At 43.2% G+C, this 25,110-nt stretch overlaps 1 protein-coding gene across 1 annotated transcript in view; it reads right to left on the bottom strand.

Annotated features, from left to right (window-relative positions):
- LOC139764464 (hemicentin-1-like) overlaps positions 1–25,110 on the bottom strand; it is a 253,923-nt gene that overhangs the window by 22,909 nt on the left and 205,904 nt on the right. Inside the window, exons 8-10 of the mRNA XM_071691018.1 lie at positions 19,690–19,834; positions 12,922–13,052; positions 751–910 (exon numbers count right to left, since the gene is read on the bottom strand). Of these exons, the coding sequence (XP_071547119.1) occupies positions 751–910; positions 12,922–13,052; positions 19,690–19,834 (436 nt within the window). The remainder of the gene's footprint in view (positions 1–750; positions 911–12,921; positions 13,053–19,689; positions 19,835–25,110) is intronic.

Raw genomic sequence — 25,110 nt, forward strand, 5'->3', positions numbered from 1 at the left:
GTCGTGAAGGCTTTATCTGTTAGGCCGGCAAAAATGGCTGTCACAGAAAACAGGGGAAACTCGGCATAGGAATGTGAAACACGTCCGCTCGAGAAAAAGGAACGAGGAGCGGCGTCAGACGAGGTCACACTCTCTTGCAGGGATGTGAGGACTTGCATCTTCGTATCTTGCTCAGTGTCTCCAAAGAAAGATTCTGGACAAGCTGATACGTTAGAGGAATAAAACTCAGAAGTTCTACCATGTGTATACTCGCCATCCTAATTTGCACATTTGTTATGGTGGATATTTATATATATATATATATATATATATATATATATATATATATATATATATATATATATATATATATATATATATATATATATATATATATCCCTGGGGATAGGGGATTAAGAATACTTCCCACGTATTCCCTGCGTGTCGTAGAAGGCGACTAAAAGGGGAGGGAGCGGGGGGCTGGAAATCCTCCCCTCTCGTTTTTTTTTTTAAATTTCCAAAAGAAGGAACAGAGGGGGCCAGGTGAGGATATTCCAAAAAAGGTCCAGTCCTCTGTTCTTAACGCTACCTCGCTAACGCGGGAAATGGCGAATAGTTTAAAAGAAAGAAAAAATATATATATATTTATAATGTATGTATTATAATCATTGTTTAGAGAAATATAAAATGAGTCGTTTCAAGTATCAATATAGTTCCTGTAAACGCAAGATCTATAACCAGACACACTCCTTGTGGTAAAGTCTTACTTACACATGATAGTGATGGTGATGGGTGTGGAGACTCCCTCACCGTGCAGGTTGGTGGCCCTGCAGTAGTAGCGGCCGGTACGATCCTTCCCCACCTTCTGCAGAACCAGAGTCTGGTTGGAGACTATCACGCCCCCAGACACGTTGTGCTGGATCACGGAGCCCTGAGGGGTAAAAACACTGCAGAGTTTTAAGTCTGCCCTTAACAATATACTCTCAGTTTTCTTTTCTTTTTTTTTCTCTTTTTTATTTTGATCACTGTCTTTACGGATACAAGCTTCCAGCAGGTAAAAGGGCGTTGGGTAAATTGAAGCGCTCTGTCAGTTTTGTAGACCAGACACACAGGACGGAGTCTTACGTAAAACTCCAGGTGAAAAGTCTATTCGGAATATAGAAATAGGTATACGTAATATATATATATATATATATATATATATATATATATATATATATATATATATATATATATATATATATATATATATATATATCCAGTTTATGCTACAGACAACCATTGTTCTAAGGCACAAAAATTGACTCATGTTTAAGGGTAGCGTGAGACTACACAGGCCAGCACAGTCCTCAATATCACCTCCGTCTACGCTTAGTAAAAGAGAGAAAAGATAGTACATCGTATTCTATCGTTTGGGAAAAATAGTGAGTACTTTCAGTTCGCTAGGAGGAGCTTGTTATCATGTGCACCGCGAGTGATATCATACGATATGAAATCATAACCCGAACCAGATTCGGACATTCAGTGAACAGCGAACATGACTCGCATCTCACCGCATCCTAAGGAAGTCAACATCGCGCACCAAACTCTAGTTTGGTTATTGGCCCATGGCTATCTAAGAACATCAGTTAATGGGGAAACACGGAAGTGGAGACTTGAAATAGGGTGATTGTGAGATGCGAATCAGGGACCTTCGTGGTGTGGCGGTCACTGTTTCCGAAACTTAGGCATTACCGAGCCGCCCGCCCAGGATCGATCGTACTGGTTCGAAGCTTGGTCATGGCAGTTAGTCTACCTACAGTCAAGTGATAGATAGGCTGGGTTCGTAACTCAGGTTAGGATATATAGATATATGAGATGGCCTCGATTAGGGCTTCAGTTGCCCATGCCGTCTCAGCTAACATAGAAAGAAAGAAAACAAAACACGATGAGCAAAACTAGATACTATCACCGAAGTTAGTGTCTGTGATCGGGCCCTTCTGTAGATGAGACTGGGAAGGGAAGGTGGAATACGAGTGAAGACACGATTCTCCAGGTTGGATGGGATAGTGCAGGCTATCGTGGCAATAGGAATGGTTGGACGTGGAAGTTTTGAAGTCATGTAGGAGCAAGGAAGTGATACTAAATCATGTGTGACACGAGGATAGGAGGGTTGAAAATGAAAGGCTGTGACACTTGGTCATTTACAGAAAATGTGTTTATGTCTTCGTAAGTTTATGATCAATGGTGGGCAGAATCATCTTGCCAGATCAGTGCAACATCTATAGTGGACAGTCAGTCATGAAGCGTTGTAATACTTTCTAGAAAGATTTTGTTCATCTTATTTCACTGGGGTTGGATACCCTTTGTACTTTTTCCACCAACGTAGAAGTACACGGAGTCATACATGTGTATGTATGAATGTATACATTATTCGTATGAAAGGATAGAAGGTACTCCTGGATCAGGAAGGTGAGGTAAGTTATAATATATTCATTTCATTTATGAATACCCGAGACCCTCCTGTCTAAAGGCTCCTATGCCCCAAGGCTGCGTCACCATCTCCAATAGCAGAGGAATGATGGACTCCCTTGGAGTGAAAAGTTCTTGGACAGGCTGTACTCCCTGTGATACAGCCTCACCAAAGGTGACTTTTCACTCGTTGTGTAATCTCATGCAGACGTAGGCTTTACCTCTGGCAGTATAGTCTCTTCAAAGAACGTCCCACTCCAGACGAGTGTCTTCATATCCCTGCCACTCACTATAACACACCCTTGAAGCGGCAGGGGCTCCGTAAAAGGGGTTACATGACATCAAGTGTAATGTGTGAGACAGCGAGACCATATGTTTGTGGACTGAAAGCCATTATCCTATGTATGGGTTAAGCAGAGAGAGAAGATGGCTACCTAGGAAGAAATGAGAAAGGTAAAGGTGAGGCTGCTGCTGCTGCTATGCAGACTGGGGAAGAATATATAAGTTGGCGATTATACAAATGCACAGTGAGAAACGAAGGGAGAGGAAGGAGAGGGGTGGCAGAAGTATTACAGTGAGGGGTTATGGCAGCCGTTACAATATGCATGTGTGTGTGTGTGTGTGTGTGTGTGTGTGTGTGTGTGTGTGTGTGTGTGTGTGTGTTATCTCTAGCAGCAGGGTGAATGAACATAGACTCAGTATCAGATGCTCAGTTCCACTTTGAACCATCATAACTTTCGCTAGAAGGAGAATATTCTTACTATTTCATGCAGTCTTGCTGCCCTCTGACGTGACCATTCAAGAAAGTCATCAGAATGTCTTGCCTCAAATGACCACCTGGTATGTGGTAGAATGATGAAACAGTTGCGTAGTACATAGCTTCATCCCATCCCTCACTTGTGTCAGAACTCTGTCTGGGTTTCGGGGTCTCCATTGCTGTCGGAGGGTCTGGTTATTCTGGCCACAGATGTAATCATTGTAGGTCGTCAAGGTGTCCAGCCAACGATCCTGATCGTCAGTAAATGCAACCAGTAAAGCTGACTGTCACGAAGTGTGGCTACCGCTGCTTCTGGCTAATAGGTAGTGTGGCACATTGAAGAGAATTTATGTACGTGCACCAAAGTGGTCTGTTGCGCTAACGGCCACTGTGGCACACAAATTGACATACATATATATATATATATATATATATATATATATATATATATATATATATATATATATATATATATATATATATATATAAGGTCGTTTGGTTTGATATCTGATGCAAGTGAATTAAAGAGCTTGTCGATAAGTGAATGATCAATTAGTTGACAAATGTTGCATATATGACAGTTTGTTGGTAAATGGTGTTGCATGATTTGATACATATCTTTTCTATATGTTGCATACATTATATATATATATATATATATATATATATATATATATATATATATATATATATATATATATATATATATATATATATATATATATATATATGTATTATTACGTGGCAGCTGGAGATTGAGTGTGAACGAATGGGGCCTTTGTTGTCTTTTCCTAGCGCTACCTCGCACACATGAGGGGGAGGGGGTTGTTATTACATGTGTGGCGGAGTGGCGATGGGAATAAACAAAGGCAGACAGTATGAATTATGTACATGTGTATATATGTATATGTCTGTGTGTGTATATATATGTATAAATTGAGATGTATAGGTATGTATATTTGCGTGTGTGGACGTGTATGTATATACATGTTTATGTGGGTGGGTTGGGCCATTCTTTCGTCTGTTTCCTTGCGCTACATCGCTAACGCGGGAGACAGCGACAAAGCAAAATAAATAAAAATGAAATAATATATATATATATATATATATATATATATATATATATATATATATATATATATATATATATATATACATATTTAAAACTCTGCTGAGAACAGATATTATTTTTTGCGTTTCCTCTTCATAGTAACTGTTCGAAAATACGTACACCAAAGCTGACTGTCACCAGATGTGACCACTGCTCCTGGCTGTGAGGGATGTAACCACAGCTGCTGGTGGAGGGTGCATGCGCCACTTCAGATCCCCGGAGAGTGTAGCCACCGGTGTGTGAGAGACTTGGTTCACCTGTCGGGAGGTGTGGCTGTCCTGAGGTAACATAAAGTGTGTATACTACGGTCATGCATGAGAGGGTACTCCTCACTGCTCGTGTATCTTCCTCCCTCTGCGTATTGTTAGAATGTGTTACCAATGTTTTCCGAACTGTTGGGAAATATGGCCATCATGAAGATACTTGGTATTGCTGTGACATCCACTCTTTCTTGGGAACCCTACAATACAGGAATAGCTAAGTCTGGCTCTTAAGAAACTGGATGTCCTGTTTAATTGTCTAAACTTCTTCTCTTCTGAACAGTTGCTCTCGTTTATTCTAGGGATTGATCCGTCCTTGTATGGAGTACTGCTCTCACATCTGGGGTGGTTCTACCTCTGCATCCTTACTTGATGTGGGCTTTTTTTTTTTTGTTATTGACTGAAGCCTTCAACAACAACAGCAACAACAAAAATCTTTTATAACTTCCAGTAGTATAGCCACCACCGCTGTCTCTCAAGTACTTTCCGCTTTGAAGAGGTTTCCCCCCCAACTCTTTTTTCCTTGTCCTTTCAAATTCGTTGGATCTCACTAGAGATCGAAGCGCCCTTAAAAGTCTGTATTGACATATGTGACTCGCTTTCCAGTACACATCCCTTCCAGGTATGTTGAGTGATACATGTGCCTCTATCAACAGTGCTGGAAATTGGGTTAACGTGTTGCTCTTGGTTGGTTGGTTGGTTGCTTGGGATGTAGTCCTGTCAACTTACTCGATTTTTAAAAAGACGCAGGCGTCACGCTACATACAAATCTCTAAACGAATTCTTTATGAAGCCGATCTGTGCCAAAATTCGTTTCATCAAGAATGCTTTACAAATGACAGAGTTTCATAAAGAATGTGATGGATGGGAAAATCAGTGTGATCACGAAGAAAATCCACAGAAATGATGAGTCGGGAAATCAAAGGTTGTAAGAATCGATCAGTTTTGGATTCTGTGACATGTCACTGAAAACAAACATTTCGCAAAGTTATCGATTTGCGTTACATGTGGCGGAAAAGAGATCGGAATTTTAGGGAGTCCTAAATCAAATCAGCAAATTAAAGAAAAAATAATTGTTTGAATAAGCAGAACAACAATTAAATTTGCCTTCGGCTTAGTTCACGCAAAACGTTTCGACGTTTTCAATATAAACATTCTATAAATCCACTTGCATGCTCTGAATTATTATATACAGGGGGTTAATGTTTTTGTCACAATATAATTTCGAATTCCACTCGTCACTAACGCAATATATATATATATATATATATATATATATATATATATATATATATATATATATATATATATATATATATATATATATATATATGTACATATATATGTATTGTTTGTTCCATCAACGATCTCAAAATTCAGCGGTGAAAATAATCAAATTTGTTGATAATAGATGTATATGTGACAACGTGGTCTGCAGTGCCTACTGCCGATGTGATGCGCTAATTGATATTTGTTGTATACGTAAGTCCTTTAGTTTGATATCTGTTGCAAATGAAACAGAAAGGTTGTCGGTAATTGAATGACCAATTACGTGACAAAATGTTGCATGTGTGACAATATGTCGTTAAATGACATGTCATGATTTGATAAATGTGTTTTTCTGCACGTGACAAAGTTCACGGATACGCGAAGCATATATATATATATATATATATATATATATATATATATATATATATATATATATATATATATATATATTATATATTTATATATGGGGCCTCACTGTTTTAGAACAACTGTTGTTTGGTATGTCACCGGGTGATAAATCTAATCTTGTAGGTCAATTTTCCCAACATCAGGCTCTTGTTGGTCTATATCATACGTCATGGTAGTTCAGGTTACGTATATTCTCTGGTCAGGTGATTCTTTGTGTCTGAAACTATGATCACGTCATAGATGGTTTAGTGTTTTTGAATTGGCTCGCTCTACGGTGGTTGAGTCTTGAACCACACTTGTGTTGGTGGTGTGTGGCAGCTTCTGCCGTGGCACTTGCTGGATTCATCAGGTCATCAGCTGCTCGTTTGCAGCAGGCCATTAGGTGCTCGCTCTCTCCACGTCATCACGGGCCACCGCCAGTTCTTAAGCCGATTTTATCAAGTCGCTAACGACCCTCAGTAGGTCGTGAACCTCTTTCACACGGGGGTAGCGTTCGCTCATCAGCTCACGAGCCATTCTCAGCGCGACGCCTGCGTCCTCGTCATGCCGTTCCACCGTGCTCCCCATAGGTCACCATCCTCTCTCATTTGATCTTTAGCCAATCCCAACAACTCACCAGTCACTCTCGAGTGAGTCACCAGTCATTGTCATTACGTGACGGAATGAGTAGTCGCCAGAAGCACCAACGGTCGAACCAGACCACGATTATATACCTGAAGCATCAGGCTAAATAATTATTTACGTGTCATGACCAACCAGTCTTTGGCACCTTCATACATAGAGATTTTGTCTAGTGCAACTACCTCAGGGGACCTTTCTTATTTACAAGTGTTTCTCGACTCCAGGGATAAGTTGCATGAAACTTGTAAGCCACTGGTGGAAATCGATCTTTAAGAACCACACTAACTGCAAGATACGTTTTTTTTTTTTTTTATCTTATACTGCCTATATTGTGGTTCAGCTGTGAGAGACAGCATACCATGCTGGATGGAGCAGTGACAAATTTCGTTGCAAAACGGTCATCAGAGGCAGTGAACTTGACCTTTGAACTCCTGACTTCTCGAAATGAATTCTGACCTGCCTTGCCCGGTGGGGAAGACACGTTGCCAAATTTAGATGAAATCCATCCGGAGGGACTGAGGCTAATGAGCGAAGACTAATTAATCTACAAGTGCGCGGCAGGGACCTCCACCTTTGAACTTTTAAACTTTTAGACTAAATTCTTTTTTTCCCTCATCCCAAAAGTAAGCCACGTGTCATGTCTGAATTTTACGTAATCCATCAGATAGAGCTGAAGTTACTGTGGAGAAGATAAATATCCACTAGAGCATCATTATTCCCAAACTTTGACGAGACAGGAAAGTAGATTTTGCAGTTTTTTCCTTTAGACACTAAATTGGCGACGGGCAAATGAAGCAGTGACTTTGGCCTTTGATCTTTTGACCTGAATATCAGTAAAGGTTCTTTTTACTGCCCTAAAGAAGACCGCTGGGCTAAGGGTTGATGAATGACACCCCTGCCCCTTCCGAAGTCGAATTACTTTATCACTTTACATAAACTGAATCACTTCTAAAATCAGCGCAACATGCAGCAGCGATCTTGACTTTCTGCCTTTTAACCACCCCTTAATCAAAAGCGCTCTTTGTTTTCCCTCATCATACCACGCTTTAATGCAATAGAAAAGTGGGTTATGTAGTTATCTTGTGGAAACTAAATTGTGATCGGTTTATACAGACGGTCCAGCCATCAGACGGACAGATGGACGGGTGCACGGACGTACGGACAGGCAGAGGGAATGATAGGGCGGACGGAGGAAAAAGCTGATTACAAACTTCATTTTTTTGCGGGATCTTAATCATCTCTTAAAATCAACTTAAAGCGTGTAGCGGTGACCTTGACCTTTGACCTTTTGACTCCAAAATTGATACCGCTCTTTGTTTTCCTCTGAAGCATTGTCACACTAAATTAAAATGAAATTGAAGTCTGAGACGGACATATAGTCTAATTACTATTGGAGACTCCAAACTTCATTTTGTGAGACCAAAGAAATGTCACTTCCACGCTTACTAGCTACCAGTTTTTTGTTTCTCTGTACAGTATGTCTTATACTTTTGTTTCCTCAACTGTACATATAATTGTACCTTCTAATTTGCACATCATCATTTTGAGTCTATGATCTACTTTCCAACAACCATTTGTAACCACTTTTCGTATCTCTTCTCATGTCTACATACGTACATCCCTCTTTACAACATTACTCACTCAAGGCCTTACCCACCTACCCACTCACCTTGTCTACGTAAGTACTAAAAGTTCCACCTTCCAAACTACTAGTTCTGATTTCCTACTGACCTGCTTACGTGTATACTGACCTGTTTTTGTACTAACATGTGATCTTCTGACGTAGAAACTTCTTTACTTACCTACCTACTAACCTAACCTTTAGAAAAATGCTGTATTTGTTAACGTATAGTATATGATAATCCCCAGGAACGTTAGGTTAGGTAATTAATCTCATTCCTGGTGCTTATTCCTGTGCGTTTATTGGAGTCCAGTCTGCATTAAGCCAGAGAACTGAGGTGAAATGGCAACTTAAGGTAATGGAGCCGTTGATTATAATCTCATGACAAACTGGTGAGGAATAATGCCCTCCTGAAATCCCGATAATTGGCACTACATCGTCGCAATCGTTGATGGCGAGAATGTTTGATTAACGAGTGTGTGTTCTTCCCTTACGCGACCAAACTGGGACTTAGCGGAGGTGCAGAGAAACTCGCTGATTACGCATGCTTCTGGGGAAAGAAAAATATCGATTAAGTTGCAGCTGTATATGAATGCCAGCCATCTAAAAATCGATTAAGTTGCAGCTGTATATGAATGCCAGCCATCTTTCACCGAGTTCCATCCTCATTACTGTGCATTTATTGAGGTATGTTTCCATCAAACATGCAGCGAACTAACTTTTCGGTATAGATTCCCGTGTAAGTTACAGAAATCCTCCTCACTTTTCATTTCCCTCATGACCTTATGTGTCATCCGTAAACGTGTTCAAGTCACTTGCAAAGATGACGTTCGGTAGAGGTCCCAGAAATAGGCCCTGCGGTACCATCCCGGTGACCAGCAGTCTCTAAAAGACTCCTCTGACATGTGTCCTTTCTTCCTGTTGCACCGCGATAACCTTCTGATCACTAAAGAAGTCTACCCCTTATTTCTGCCTGGCAGTCCACTTACAGACGATCCACCTAGCCTTCTCTTTGATCTTAGATAAGGTTCAATCTCTCACAGAAATCTAAAGATTAGGTTTGGATCACACCCTAAAAACCATAATTGTTTCTCACTTGGATACTTTCTCCTCTCGAGGACGTCCTTCATTCGCTTTCTTGTTATGTTTGTTTTCCAGTACTTCACAGGCCACACTCCTCAGGGAGACCTGTATGTACTTCAACGCTTCTTCGCAGTCTAATTTCTTAAAGACAAGTATAATGTTTGTTTGTGTGTGTGTGTGTGTGTGTGTGTGTGTGTGTGTGTGTGTGTGTGTGTGTGTGTGTGTGTGTGTGTGTAACGCACAGCATAAACCTTCGTAATGTTTTCATTTTCTCTGTATTAAGCCCTATTTAGCGTCAACGCATTCGTTATGTCCTCGTGTCCTTGCGACGTAGACTATTTAGGATCGCTTTACTGGACATCTGCATCGGGCTGAAGCCACGTCTAATCAAACACTGAGTCATGTGCACGGGCTGGTAGTTTCATGTCATCAAACATCAAAGTCACTTGTGATTAAACACCAGATCATATACACAGGTCTAGTGCCACCTGTAATGAAACACTGGATCATATATGCAGGTCAGAACCACTTGTTATCACACACCGGTTACCATCGCAGGTCTGGGGTCCTGTGTCACATGATTGTGGATTAGTGACCTTTCCCTCCGTAGGATATATCAAGTTGGAATATATATATATATATATATATATATATATATATATATATATATATATATATTTTTTTTTTTTTTTTTTTTTTTTTTATACTTTGTCGCTGTCTCCCGCGTTTGCGAGGTAGCGCAAGGAAACAGACGAAAGAAATGGCCCAACCCCCCCCCCCCCATACACATGTACATACACACGTCCACACACGCAAATATACATACCTACACAGCTTTCCATGGTTTACCCCAGACGCTTCACATGCCTTGCTTCAATCCACTGACAGCACGTCAACCCCTGTATACCACATGACTCCAATTCACTCTATTTCTTGCCCTCCTTTCACCCTCCTGCATGTTCAGGCCCCGATCACACAAAATCTTTTTCACTCCATCTTTCCACCTCCAATTTGGTCTCCCTCTTCTCCTCGTTCCCTCCACCTCCGACACATATATCCTCTTGGTCAATCTCTCCTCACTCATTCTCTCCATGTGCCCAAACCATTTCAAAACACCCTCTTCTGCTCTCTCAACCACGCTCTTTTTATTTCCACACATCTCTCTTACCCTTACGTTACTTACTCGATCAAACCACCTCACACCACACATTGTCCTCAAACATCTCATTTCCAGCACATCCATCCTCCTGCGCACATCTCTATCCATAGCCCACGCCTCGCAACCATACAACATTGTTGGAACCACTATTCCCTCAAACATACCCATTTTTGCTTTCCGAGATAATGTTCTCGACTTCCACACATTTTTTAAGGCTCCCAAAATTTTCGCCCCCTCCCCCACCCTATGATCCACTTCCGCTTCCATGGTTCCATCCGCTGACAGATCCACTCCCAGATATCTAAAACACTTCACTTCCTCCAGTTTTTCTCCATTCAAACTCACCTCCCAATTGACTTGACCCTCACCCCTACTGTACCTAATAACCTTGCTCTTATTCACATTTACTCTCAACTTTCTTCTTCCACACACTTTACCAAACTCAGTCACCAGCTTCTGCAGTTTCTCACATGAATCAGCCACCAGCGCTGTATCATCAGCGAACAACAACTGACTCACTTCCCAAGCTCTCTCATCCCCAACAGACTTCATACTTGCCCCTCTTTCCAGGACTCTTGCATTTACCTCCCTTACAACCCCATCCATAAACAAATTAAACAACCATGGAGACATCACACACCCCTGCCGCAAACCTACATTCACTGAGAACCAATCACTTTCCTCTCTTCCTACACGTACACATGCCTTACATCCTCGATAAAAACTTTTCACTGCTTCTAACAACTTGCCTCCCACACCATATATTCTTAATACCTTCCACAGAGCATCTCTATCAACTCTATCATATGCCTTCTCCAGATCCATAAATGCTACATACAAATCCATTTGCTTTTCTAAGTATTTCTCACATACATTCTTCAAAACAAACACCTGATCCACACATCCTCTACCACTTCTGAAACCGCACTGCTCTTCCCCAATCTGATGCTCTGTACATGCCTTCACCCTCTCAATCAATACCCTCCCATATAATTTACCAGGAATACTCAACAAACTTATACCTCTGTAATTTGAGCACTCACTCTTATCCCCTTTGCCTTTGTACAATGGCACTATGCACTATATATATGGCACTATATATATGGCACTATATATATATATATATATATATATATATATATATATATATATATATATGGTGCTTACCGTCATCAGGAAATGAAGCAACAACTGTAACACTGGCCACATTTCTTGTATACAGAATGGAAGGACACAAGGCTGGGGAACGTAAATGTACGGCACTGGCTTATGTAAGTCACTTTCATTATTCTTCGGGAGTCGGAAACTTAGCGGGAGATTTTTCCGAAAGTATTTCAAGTTTTATTTTCTTCGTTCCTTTTTAGAGAGAGAGAGAGAGAGAGAGAGAGAGAGAGAGAGAGAGAGAGAGAGAGAGAGAGAGAGAGAGAGAGAGAGAGAGAGAGAGAGAGAGAGAACATTTACTGAAGCAGTACCCGTTGTACTCCCAGATTTACTTTTTCTTTTTCAAGGATGTATTGAGTAAAGCTGTCATTTGTTCCCAGGGACGGACAGCGCTTGATGGGAATAAATATAAGGGACTTCTGTTTGTTTAACGTAGCTCGTAGAAGAGGAAATACACAGTGATTTTCTCGCACCGTCTATCATGATACTCTAATGCTTCTGTTTATGTGATGTTGCTAATGACGTAATGAAAGAGCCTCATAAAAAAACAGGAGCAATATACATTTACCTATTTTTTTTGTGTGTGTGTGTGAGTTCTGGTCAAGGATGAATGTCGTGGTCGATTTGATATCGGATTTTTCATTCGTTTCAAAACACCAGCTCCTCTACGTGTTAACTTGAAGGTTTTAGAAAAATCATGGACATTTATATGGTTCTTGAAATCTATAACAAGTAATCCTTGATATTTTCGTTACGCTACTGAAAATCTGATGTGTCAATACATCTCTCGACAGTACAATATTTTCTCTCTTTTTTCTCTCAGCCGACTGCGACTAGTCAATCATGTATATTGTTTGTGAACTATCATTCACAAACTGAAATGAACTCCATCCAGTATCTACTTGCTTATGAGTTATTGTTCGATGAAAGCTAAGAAAAACTCACTGTTTTTTTTTACTTCGGTGCCTCATGAGAAGATCAAACAGTTAACAGATAAGTTCACACTGAAACGAAACGAAAAGGATGTGGGAGACTCACCTCGTGTATCCAGACTATTTTATAGAATTTGGGGTTGGACGTAACACGGCACTCGAAGAAGACGTCGGATCCTTCCCTCACTGACTTTGGGCTGAGTCCCATCCCCATCACCAGGTCGACCTGTGGCACATCTGTTGGGAGGAAAAGACTTTACCTGTCATAAAGACAATCGTCAATACTCCCCATCAGCTGGACAATCTGTAGGACACATGTAGAGAAACAACGGTATTGGTCATTTCCTCGTCATTGACGTATTATCGTGTAGCCCTTGAGATTTCCATCATTTGGACGTCGTATGGCACGTGTGGGTAGGGGAGACACCCCACTCGTCATAAAGGCATTGAGTATCACTATAATCATCACCAAGTGGCTGTACAGAACATATCAAGGGGAAGAATAACATTTACTGTTTATCGTAAACCTTTTAAAAAGATGGTGATATGTACCACCTCCACATGTTCTAGCATTTTACTAGGACGACTTCGCCTAAGGCATTTCATTGTTTCATGTTGATTTAGATCTTGCATATCAAGGCATGACCCACTTATTCTTTGTTTAAGCATCAGTTGGTTCGAAGGATTGCCTGCTGGCGCTGGTCGAGTAATAGACACACCTCTTGACTGGGATGTGACTAATGTCGTATAACTGAGGTCCGAAGAGGAAGAATACCTTGTGTTCATTACTGTCATAATAACGTATAATGCGCCTGGGGATTAAGAGCTGTTCAAACTGTGTCAGCACCTGCCAGGTCACTCCCCCGGGGATTTCCCGTTTTACATCTCTCTCTTGCAGGCATTTACGACAGTCCTTGTCACTTACGGCTTATAGACAGAGCAAAATCTCTGACCGCTTGTGTTTTGAACTGAAAGAAGGCAGACGATACACGATATTCCCATTCTCACTTCCTGTTATAGGAAACCACCCTAGTGGTCCACTGATTAACTAGAACCGAACGTTATGAACAGTGGTCAGTCGTGAAGGGACTCGGGTAAGTCATTCTAATCAATATGTCAAGTGAGGTACAATATGTCTCATTTAGTGATGCAGCAGTGTGTTCATTAGTGGTGGTAGTAATGATCATAGAGAATATCATCAACAAGCGATACGACACCCAGTGGAGCCTGGCTAATGAACGTGATATGAGAGTCCTTGATGTCAGATTCAGACAACAGCGAATAGATAGATGAGAGAACTAAAATAAAGACAAAGGATAAACAAAGATGGATGTAGTACCAAAAAGGAATCAGACAGTTAAGACGCTTTGATAAGAACAAGGACACTCGTCAAGCATATAAGGATTTGACAAAAACGAAAAAATAGAGCTGACAGATCTACTTTGGACTGCAGTAAGAATTATACAGGAGAAAGCTGATGTACGACGTGAGATATTGTTGTCGTGCGAGTAAAGCATAAGGGAGGAGTTGCCTGGAGTTGAGGATGAGGATAAACATGAGTGAGTCAGATCGTAAATCCGATGTTGTTGGACTGACAGGAAAGTATTGCTTGGTAGAACTGAGAGGGTAATAACCCAGGATGAAGATACAGTAACCAAGAACCTTGGCAGCTTCCTCCACCAAGTGAGCCGATGATAACTTCTGGTTATCAAGACAGCTGTCGTCTGGACTAGCTCCGGTCACTTATAATCGACCTTCCAAAGTGTAGATGACACAAACAAAAATCATATGGTTTATACACTGCCGGCCTATTGCGTTGTGCGTGTATGAATTCAAGCCACTTGTTAAGTACATAGTGTAAGTACTCCTGTCAGTGAGGAAACATGCAAGGAAGATAACCTTGTGTTACGACCGTTTAAGTACCTTCATACATGGAAAAGTGATCGCCAGTCATGGTTGTAAGTCACTTATTTTATTCTCCTACTAAATAGGGTTAATGGACCATGTGTTTTTTCACCGGGATACATCTTTCCTTCCAACAGCGATCCCAGAGATGCATCACTACTTTTCCCGCAATCCTTCCTCAGCAGGGCACCTTCACTTTCTTCGTTTCTTTTCCTTTCAGTTCTCAGCACTCTCTTTGCTACTTTCCCTAAAGGATTCAGTATGTCCTCGTACTGTTCTTCCCCACAAGGTTACCTCATTTCTTGAGCTACTTCCCAGACAGGAGACTATTACTCCCCTTACCATTTCCCCCAGCGGCCCTCCACATCACTCTCACTATTATCTTTTGCATAAGACTCCACCAGTTCGCTATGTACTTCACCAGGTTGCTTCACACACCTCCTACTAGTTTCCTTATGTGGCTCCACCTATTCCTTCGCTGCTTAAGTCTCCGAGCTCCACTACTCCCACCATTTCTCTCCATCTGTAGCTCCACTGCTTCCTCCTTACCGTCGTCCATCGCTCCACCACCCACCACACAATTTAAGTTCGCGAGGTATTACCACTTTCATTACCCCTTCCTCCACTTGGTTTGACTACTGCGCTCTCTACATCTTCTACGTGGCTTTGCTGTACCACTCCCCCCAACATCTTCCCCTATGGGGCTCCACCACCCCTAACTACTTTCCTCACCTCTCGCTTCATTGCTCACCCAGGCACGTCTCCATTACACATCCAATTACTTTCCTCGGAGCTTTTATCTCACGGTTGCCCTACGCTCTATCCTCGTTAGTTCTCTCCCTGGGCCCGGTCAGTCCCCTCACTGCGCACTCCCTACTACTTCAGTCAGTACTTCGCTGGCTTGCGGAGTTCCATAAATTTTCCCTATATCCTCGCTAGGCCGCTCCACTGCCCTCACCATGTCCGCACTCAGGCATCATCATGCTCCTGACTACCTCTCACACTGCGTCTTACAGGTAACTCCCCCTTCCCATCCCTTGATTCCGCCGGGGCTTCACTGCTATTCACACTCTACATCTGCTCCGCTACACTCCTTTACTTTTCTGATGTTGCATAGAGTTTCTTCTCATTCCATCCACCTCAGCGATCCACAAGGCTCGTAAGTATTATCACCAGAGGTCTCCATTGCAACCGGCATTACATCTATGATATTCCTCCTATTCCACTAGTGTCATCTCTAGCTCGCTGGTGGGGGGTGGCTTCAGCACTCACTCGCCTGCTGTGGCAGAGAAGCAGCATCTCTCATCTCACCACTTCCAGCTGGGATTCACCACCGCGCTCGATACTTCCCTCACGATGCTTTGAAATTGACTTCTTTCATTCAACCGCGAGACTCCAGCATTACTCAACACGCGCCTTGGTGTGGTTCTGGTAGGTTCCACCACCCTCATCATCGCTTCCTTCGTGAGGCTCCCGTACCTCTACCCTCACAGATCCCTTAGTAGTTACGTAGAGATCATCACTTACCTCATTATTTCTCCAGTGAGGCTTCACTGTTCATCCCACTGGATGTCGCCTCATCTCCTTACTTCCCCTGTGGGTTTCACCGTTCATCCCGCGACTGCTTCCGTGGGGCTTCACTGCTCAGCCCACTACTTCCCTTGCGGGGCTTTACAGTTCATTCCGCTACTTCCCCCGTGGGGCGTCACTCACCTCTCCCCTCACAACGCTGATGCATTTCATACAGACGACGGACATGGAACAGGACGATGGAGTCCCAGGTCTTAGAGCGTCGGAGGGGCGTGGAACGAGGAAGATGACAGGTGGACGGCGTATGATGGATTGAAATGAAGTATAGATACGAGGGACAAGGGAAGGAAAGGACGAGAAAGTGGTAAACATGATAGATAATAAGAGACTGTGAGTAGAATAAGAGTAGGAGAATAGAAAGGGGACGGAGCGAGTAGTAGAGTAGAGGGAGAAATGCGCGAGGGGGGAGGAGAGAGCAGGAGTATAGGGTGAAAGAATGGGAATGGTTGGGATCGAGGTTGGACAAGGATGAGAAGATGAGGAAATAGACGGGGCTTGAGGATAGAGATTGCGTGGATGGAAAAGAAGGGGAGGGGTAGGTGGTGACAAGTGTGCAGACAGGAAAGGATTGTGTCTCAGTAAGGATTTTCGTAAGGATAGAAATGGACAAGAAAAGGCACAGATGGGAGAGGAGAGGGACAGAAAAGGCACTGGGGTGAAGATGGACACAGGCAAAGACAGGGATGAGAGAGGGTACGGGAGTAGGATGAAGAAGTATACGTATTATGAGAGTGACAGGTGAGAGTCGGAGGCCCTGAATGGTGCGGAGTGAATAAAGGTATACTGGATGCACGCGGGAGACGCCGTGATGCTTTTGAGCAACGATAAAGGTAGGGTGAAGCCTGCATCCATAGGCACTGAACATGATCTTTGCCAAAGACTGATGATGTATGGTGGAATCATCTCGGTCGATGAGTGTTCTAAAGAATGACAAAAACATATCAATTGTCAAATGACACATTATTTTAGGACAGAGTAATTGGCTCCAGATAACTTTAATTCCAAAATGAGGCACTCGCTGGCTGCTGGAGGAAGAACCCTTCACAAATCTGAGTGCTTCTAGAGTCTGATATGTTGAGAGTCACGTTCGGTTCAGGCATTTTTTCTCTCTCCGCCATCTCACGAGCCAAAGAGGGAGGGAGAACGCTCCTTAACTTGACAAACAGATGGGCTGAGCCATATCAGGCACAGCTCCCCCAGCCTTCCTAACAAGGGTCGTTCACTGAGTCGCCATCCATCCTCGGCCAGTGATTCCATGGCCTCCTGCGACTGCCATCTCTGTGTCCGGGAGTTTCAATACTCACAGAGCCACGTTTCTTTAACTCTCCCTTCTTTTAAGATCTTCATTGGATTTCTCGTTTTCTTTTCTGCTTTTACTACCTCTACCTCACCTGTCTTGTTCTTCACGTTTACTCCCACACTTTCCTTGCTCAACTAATCGTGATGCCCTACAAGTGGGCTGCTTATCCCATCTCTAGAGATCATGTTCCTTGCCCATAGAGTTAGATTTATTGAGGAACTCAACACTGTAATTCCATAGCCTCTCGGACCGCATATTTTCCTTTCATGAATGTGATTACCATTTGTGTTACGGGAGACAGAGTTCTGCGCTCGTGCTACCCCGTCTCTTAACCTTGTATATATATATACCATAATGTTACTCCTATGTATATATGCACACGAGTGCAAACTCTCTCGTTGTAGCACGCAAATAATAACCACACTCACACACACACACTTACACACACACACACACACACACACTTACACACACACACCACACACCACACACACACACACACACACACATCACACACACACACACATCACACACACACAAACACACATACACCACACACCACACACACACGCAGCTTAAGATGTGTGTGTGTTTGTGTTCAGGTCCATGATTGCTAAACTCCTGTAATCTAACTCCCTTATTTCAGGTGCAATTTTGTTGTCCTCCTTTGGACCCCTTCCGCTAAATTTACATGCCTCCTTGAGTAAGGTAACAACACTGGAGCCTCATAACATGATTTAGGCTTACGGATGTATATGAACATTTTCTTAGAAGGTTTTCTGTCCACTTGTTTCCCACCTGTAATGTGACCAGTCAAATCATCGTCTGTGAGTCATTCGAAGCAGTTTCCCCTCCCCCCCCTTTGCACGCATATTCCACATTCCTACTCTACGAGTGCCCTCGAGAGACGAATGAATTTGCCACCATTATTACCCGTCCGTCACCTCACAGCCTACTCCAACCGGGTCCCCTCGCAGGACCATTGAAGGTGCTTCCCATATAACCTGCCTGTGATCCCTCCAATGGCTCAGGATCTCAGCACCGTGCACTAGAGTGAAGGCTGTCCATCTCCGAGCGGGAAACTCTCCTCCCTGTGATGAGCAACGTCCGTCAAAAGTTACTCCCAGACAATGGCGTTCCGGAATGATTGACTGGAACGTTAAGTTCCTGCTTCGGTGAAACAAGTTGCTACGGCGCGTAGAAGAGGCCGTTGTCGGTGAAATGGGGGGTTGGGGAGGGGACGGAACGGACTGTTAAGAAAAGTTATTGAAATGAGACTGACAACATTGAGAGGAATGCCATTGGGTTGAAAAGAAGTGGAGTTTTGTTGTCAGAATTTATACAGTCTAGTGACAGGGAACTAAGTAAGGCAAAGTTAGAGACGGGTCTGTGGTGGAGGTTACTAGTGCGTTGAAATTCTTCTCAATCCAATAGAAAATGACACCATATCATTTTAGACAATCTACGATAATGGTATACGAACTGAATCATCACAGTTCTTACGTATGTATACGATAGGCCTAAGCTAGTTACCTCATGCACATTTAGAAATTCCTAGCCTCGTCAAATGTTCGACAAAATGAGTTCCATGTTAACAGAACTGAAGTATCCATGATTTGTATATTGGTTATATAAATGTACAAGAGTCACGAAGGCTTCAAGTGCTCCCCATGTATTCTAGATTTGTATAGAGAATTCTGTTATGAGGAGGGCTTTATCCTTGAACCGTCCTGAGTGAAAGAAGTAGTACTCATTTCGAAGAAAGCAGGTATAAGGAGTTGCTGCAAGAGCAGGATGTGAGGATATCCATCAACATACTAATGGTTCACTATGGAAGGAGTGGTCACTCGTGCAAGATAAAAAAAGAAAAAGAAATACGTATTCTAATGGTAGATGAGCTACCAGACTTCCTCAGGGACGAACTCCAGGGAGTACGATTGAGAAAGGAATCGTTCGTACAAGTGGACGATGAATTTGTAGGACAATTTAGAGGCGGAGTGACGAGATAGGCAAGAAGAGGACCTTGAACCAGCAGGACTCCTGAACACAATCAAGGATGAGAGAAGGAGCAGCACTCACAGTGGACGTTAAGTTTGTAAGACTCCTCGAGGACGGAGGTTGGCAGAAGCGGGTTTTCGACACGGCAGGTGAAGACGACCCCATGGTCGCTCGGCTGGGGGATCACTCGCAGCGTCGACAGTGTCTTGTTCATCAGCCGCACCATCTGCGAAGGGGAAGAAACAAAGGCGAGCTTGTTACTAGAAAGGTCAAGAATGTAATTGGCCAATATACATGACGCCGATAGCTATTAGGTCAGCGGCGGTCAAGTTAATAACAGCTTTGTGAAGTCAGCAAGGGATCAGTTTAGGTGGACCAAGATGCCGACAGATAAATGGCAGAACAGTATAGGTCAGGACAATAAACGTGTGTAGATATTAGCCCAGATATGGTCGATATGAGTTAGGACAAAATCAGCAAAACCGGGTAACAATTATGCTAAAGTACGCCACTGGCTCAGGCCAGTAGGAACCAGCTCAGTGGTACTTTGTCCAGTAGCAGCCACAAATGTGTGTGTGTGTGTGTGTGTGTGTGTGTGTGTGTGTGTGTGTGTGTGTGTGTGTGTGTATCACGCTGTAGACACTTAATTACACTCAGCTGGAGTCAGGTCGGTCCAAGTTAATAACGAAGTCGAGAATCGAAAAAGTTAAAGTCTAATGAAATTCTTTGTCTTCAGTTTAAGTACATCATATCTAACCTTGAGTAGCATCTCGATCTGTCAGAATTCTTCCTGAATCGGTAAAAAAAAAGAGAAAAATAGTGAGTAAGACAGAGAAGGGGCAGTACGCCAGAGATGTATGCCTTTTACTGTCACATGCAGACAGTTAACACGCTGATTTAACAGTCCTTTACCTTGAACCATAGATATATAAAGATTCCTAAGCCACTTCAGATTAAGAGTACAATTAAAGAGTATGAACCTTCTCTTAAAAAAGATGTTACTAAATTTCGTAAATTTTCCTTTATTTTTCACTGAGGAGAGAGCACCGTAAGTTGTATGAGGTACAGCATAATTGGAGTAAACTATTTGCCTCACGTCTTCTGAGAATTACATATAACCTTGACGCTTCTAGAGTTGATTAGAAGCCTTCCTTAAAAGCCTGAGTGTATGTGGTAATTATTGCTTCTCGTGAGGATGCGTGATGCATCGCGAGGTCCGTGAATCAGAGAAGGGTAATGGTTACAGAAGGGGGGCAGATAGTTCATTGTAGGCTGATGGAAATGAAAACAGATGACCTGGGTTCGTTACTCTTGGAAGCTCAGTGGCAAATCAGTTACACACACACACACACACACACACACACACACACACACACACACACACACACACACACACATTTTTTCATACTTGATCGCCATTTTCTGCTTTAGTGAAGTAGCGCCAGGAACATATGAAGAAGGGCCGCATCCTCTCACATCACTTCTCTAGCTATCATCTGTAATGCACCGAAACCACAGCCAGGCCCCACAGACCTTTCCATGGTTTAACCCGGATGCTTCACGTGCCTTAGTTCAGTCCATCGATAGCACGTCGATCCCTGTATACAACATCGTTCCAATTCACTTTATCCCGTGCACGCCTTTCACCTCCCTGCATGCTCAAGCCCCGATCGCTCAAACAAAGCGTACGCCATAAATGTTAGAGCAGCCACCACCACTGTCACAACGTCCGCCACCGCTCCTGCAGCGTCCAACACCACTGTGAAAGTGGCCACCAAGACTGTTATAGAATCCATCGCCAATGCCACAGCGTCCATCATCACTGTCGTATTGTCCACCACCGCTGCCGTAGGCGTCCACCGCCACTTTGACAGCGTCCACCACCACTGTCACAACGTCCAACATCACTGCCACAATGTCCAGCACCACTGTCACGGCGTTAGAATGTCAACCACTGTTCTTACAGCGTCCACCAATACTCCCACATCATCCACCACCACTGCCACAGTCTCTAATATCACCCGGATATCATCGACCACCACTACCTAAGCGTCCACCACCACTGCCACATCACCCACCACCGCTGCCGCCGCGTCCACCACTACTTAACTGCGTTCGTAACCACTGCCGCAGCGCTCACCATCACTGTTGTCACAGTGTCCGTTACCGCTGTCACAGAGACAACCATCACTGTCATATTGTTCACCACCACTGCCGCAGCGTTCATCACTACTACCTACAACGTCCACCACCTCCACAGCGTCCAGTGGCTCTGTCAGAGAGTCCATCGCCACTTCCACAGCGTCCACCACCACTGTCACCAACACTACTGCAGCGTCCTCCACACTAGTCACCACAACAACCACCACTGTCACAGCGTCCACCACCACCACCACCACATCGTCCACCAAGACTATCGGACCGTTCAACGCCCTCTCGCAGCGCCCAGCACCACTACCACATCGTCCACCACCATCTTACAGCGCCCATCACCACGGCCACATCGTCTGCCACCATCTGCTAGAGCCTCCACCACCCTCTCACAGCGTCCATGACCTCTACCATTACGTCCTCCAACACGACCACAACCTTAACTCACGGTCCGGACTGAGGGCACAAGAACGGCCCACTGAGCGCGGCCAACGGCGGGCCCTGTAGGAGGCCATAACTCCTCTAACACGGTGACTTTTACCTCAACTCCCACCGTAAATCGGGCAGCATCTGCGCCGGTACACTACAGACCCACACAACTACACATGTGTCGTCATGACAACTTTCTAAGGCTGTTGGGTATACTTGCTGGAGAACTACCGTCTTGTCTTTTGCTCTGTATTTGTTTCACTGCAAGAACCGAAATTATAGAGTAATACTTAACGGAGGGTAAATATTAACTATAAAACAACACACACACACACACACACACACACACACACACACACACACACACACACACACATATATATATATATATATATATATATATATATATATATATATATATATATATATATATATATATATATATATATATATATATATATATATTTGTGTGTGTGTGTGTGTGTTTAGACATTGCAGGAAGCTGTTATGTGCAATGCACTGCGCCAGATCACCCCTATGCACAACCAGGGTCCACAGATCTTTCTATGGCTTCCACCGGCCGCTCCATATACCCCGTAAGTCCACTGACAGCACGTCAACCCCTGTAAACCTTATCGTTTTAGTTCACGCCCTTCACCCTCCTGTAGGAGGCATGATCAGGCCCAGATCATTCAAAAACGTTTTTCACTCCATCCTTCCATTTTCAACTGACTCTCCCCTTTTTCCCTGTCCCCTCCACTTCTGACACTTAGATCCTCTTTGTCAGCCTCTTCTCTTCATCCCGCTATACCATCTCAGCACGCCCTCTTCAGTTCCCTTAAGCTTACGCTTTTTATTGCCTCACTTCTTCCTTACCCTTTTATTACATATTTGCTCACGCCGCCTCCCATCACATATCCCCAGACATATGATTTTCAACACATCCCTCCTCCTCGGCGCAGCCATATCTATAGCCCATGCTTCGTATCATAGAACATCGCTGGGACTACTGTACCTTCAAACATAACCATTTTCGCTCTCCAAAATACCAACCTTTCTCTCCATACATTTCCAAAAGCTTCCAGAATCTTCGCCCCCTCACCCATCCTATGACTCACTTCCGCTTTAGTGGCTCTATTGGCTGCCATATCCATCCCCAGGTATCTAATGCACTTCACTTATTCAACATTTTCATCATTTAAACCCACACCCCAACCAACTGATTCACATTTATTCTTAACCTCCTCCTTTCTACTTTCTCAGTCACCAACTTCTACAATTTCTCACTTGAAATTGCCACCAGTGGTATATCATCAACAACGGCAAATAACTCACTTCGTAGACCCCCCCCCCCCCCTCAACCCGTACATACTGCATATTCGTCTCTCTCTCCAGCACCCTTGCATTTAACTCCCTAAACACCGCACCCATGAACAAATTCAACATCCATGGTGACATTGCATCCCTTCCGCAGACCAACCTGGAACCACTCACTCTCCTCTTTTCCTACTCACTGCTTTCAGAATCTTTCCTCCTACACCATATTTTCGTACAACCTACTAGAGGGTATCTCCATCTAGATTCATGAATGCTGCATATAAATTCTTTTTCTGTAAGTATTTCTCACACATTTTTCATAATAAAAGCCAGGTCGACACATCCTCTGCTACTCCTTAGTCCTTCCCAATATGATGCTCAGTACATACCTTCACCCTCTCAATTACCACTCTTCCATTCAATTTACCGAATGGACTTAAACACTTCTCTTGTTCGAACAGTCACCTTTGTTCCCCTTGTCTTTATCAGATGGCGTACATACATTTCACCAAACTTCAGGCACCTTACAATGATTCATACACACATTAAAAATCCTAACTACCAAGCCACAACACAATCACCCACTTTCTTAAGAAAATTAATCGCAGTACCGTTCACTCCAGCCGCCTTACCACATTTCACCTTACGCAAGGCTTTTACTATCTATTCTGTCTCCCATCAAACCACTTTATATGAATTTCTTACTTTACATGCCTTCCCGACCCAAACACCTTACATGTGACTCCCTATCATCAAACACATTCAACAGACCTTCAGAATACTCACTTCATCCCTTCCTCACCTCATCCCTACCTGTTACCCATTTGTCCTCTTCACTGAGGTTCTCACTTGTTCTCTTGTTTTTCTTACACGATTAAACTCCTTCCAAAACATCTTATTCTCCCTGAAGTTTACCGAGACTCGCTTACTCCAATTCTCTTTTTCAACCTCTGCACCTTCCTCTTGCTCTCTTGTTGCTTTCTCTTGTATGTATCCTAATCATTTGCACTACTTTCGTGTAAGAATCGCCCACACATCTCTCTTTTCTCTTTCACCCGCAAATTTTTTTTGTTATGCCACCACTGACTACCCTTTCTCACTTGCCCACATCCCACCCTCCGCATGCCAGCTACTTCTCGAGCACATGCCAGCACTGCTTCTCTGTTTGCCATTACTCATCCACTCCCCTTGCTTCGTTTACTCTCACCTTTTATCATTCTACACCCAATCTCTTACCTTATTTCTTATCAAGTCTACTTAAAAGTATGTGTAGTATATCATTCCAGGGAGGAAGAATCCTGTTGAAGAAAAATGACTCGGCCTTTATCGAGGTAAAATGTTTACCCACGATTTTGCATCCATCATTATAGGTTTAATGAAACGAATCAAGCCTTAAGTAGCTCCTTAGATCGAGATTATCGAAGCGTTTGATAATTTCATGTTAGATAATATCTTAACATTCTCTTTCCTCAGCTGAGCAAATTCAAGTCTTGCAGTACGGTCTCAGGTGCCGTTTTTCAGATCAGTAATCATCTTGGTAGCTTCATGCTGGACTTGCTCCTTTCTGTCTGTCTCCGTTTTCAAGTAAGGTGACTAAAACTAAAC

Source organism: Panulirus ornatus, chromosome 4 (assembly GCF_036320965.1).
Source record: "Panulirus ornatus isolate Po-2019 chromosome 4, ASM3632096v1, whole genome shotgun sequence".
Lineage (NCBI taxonomy): Eukaryota > Metazoa > Arthropoda > Malacostraca > Decapoda > Palinuridae > Panulirus > Panulirus ornatus.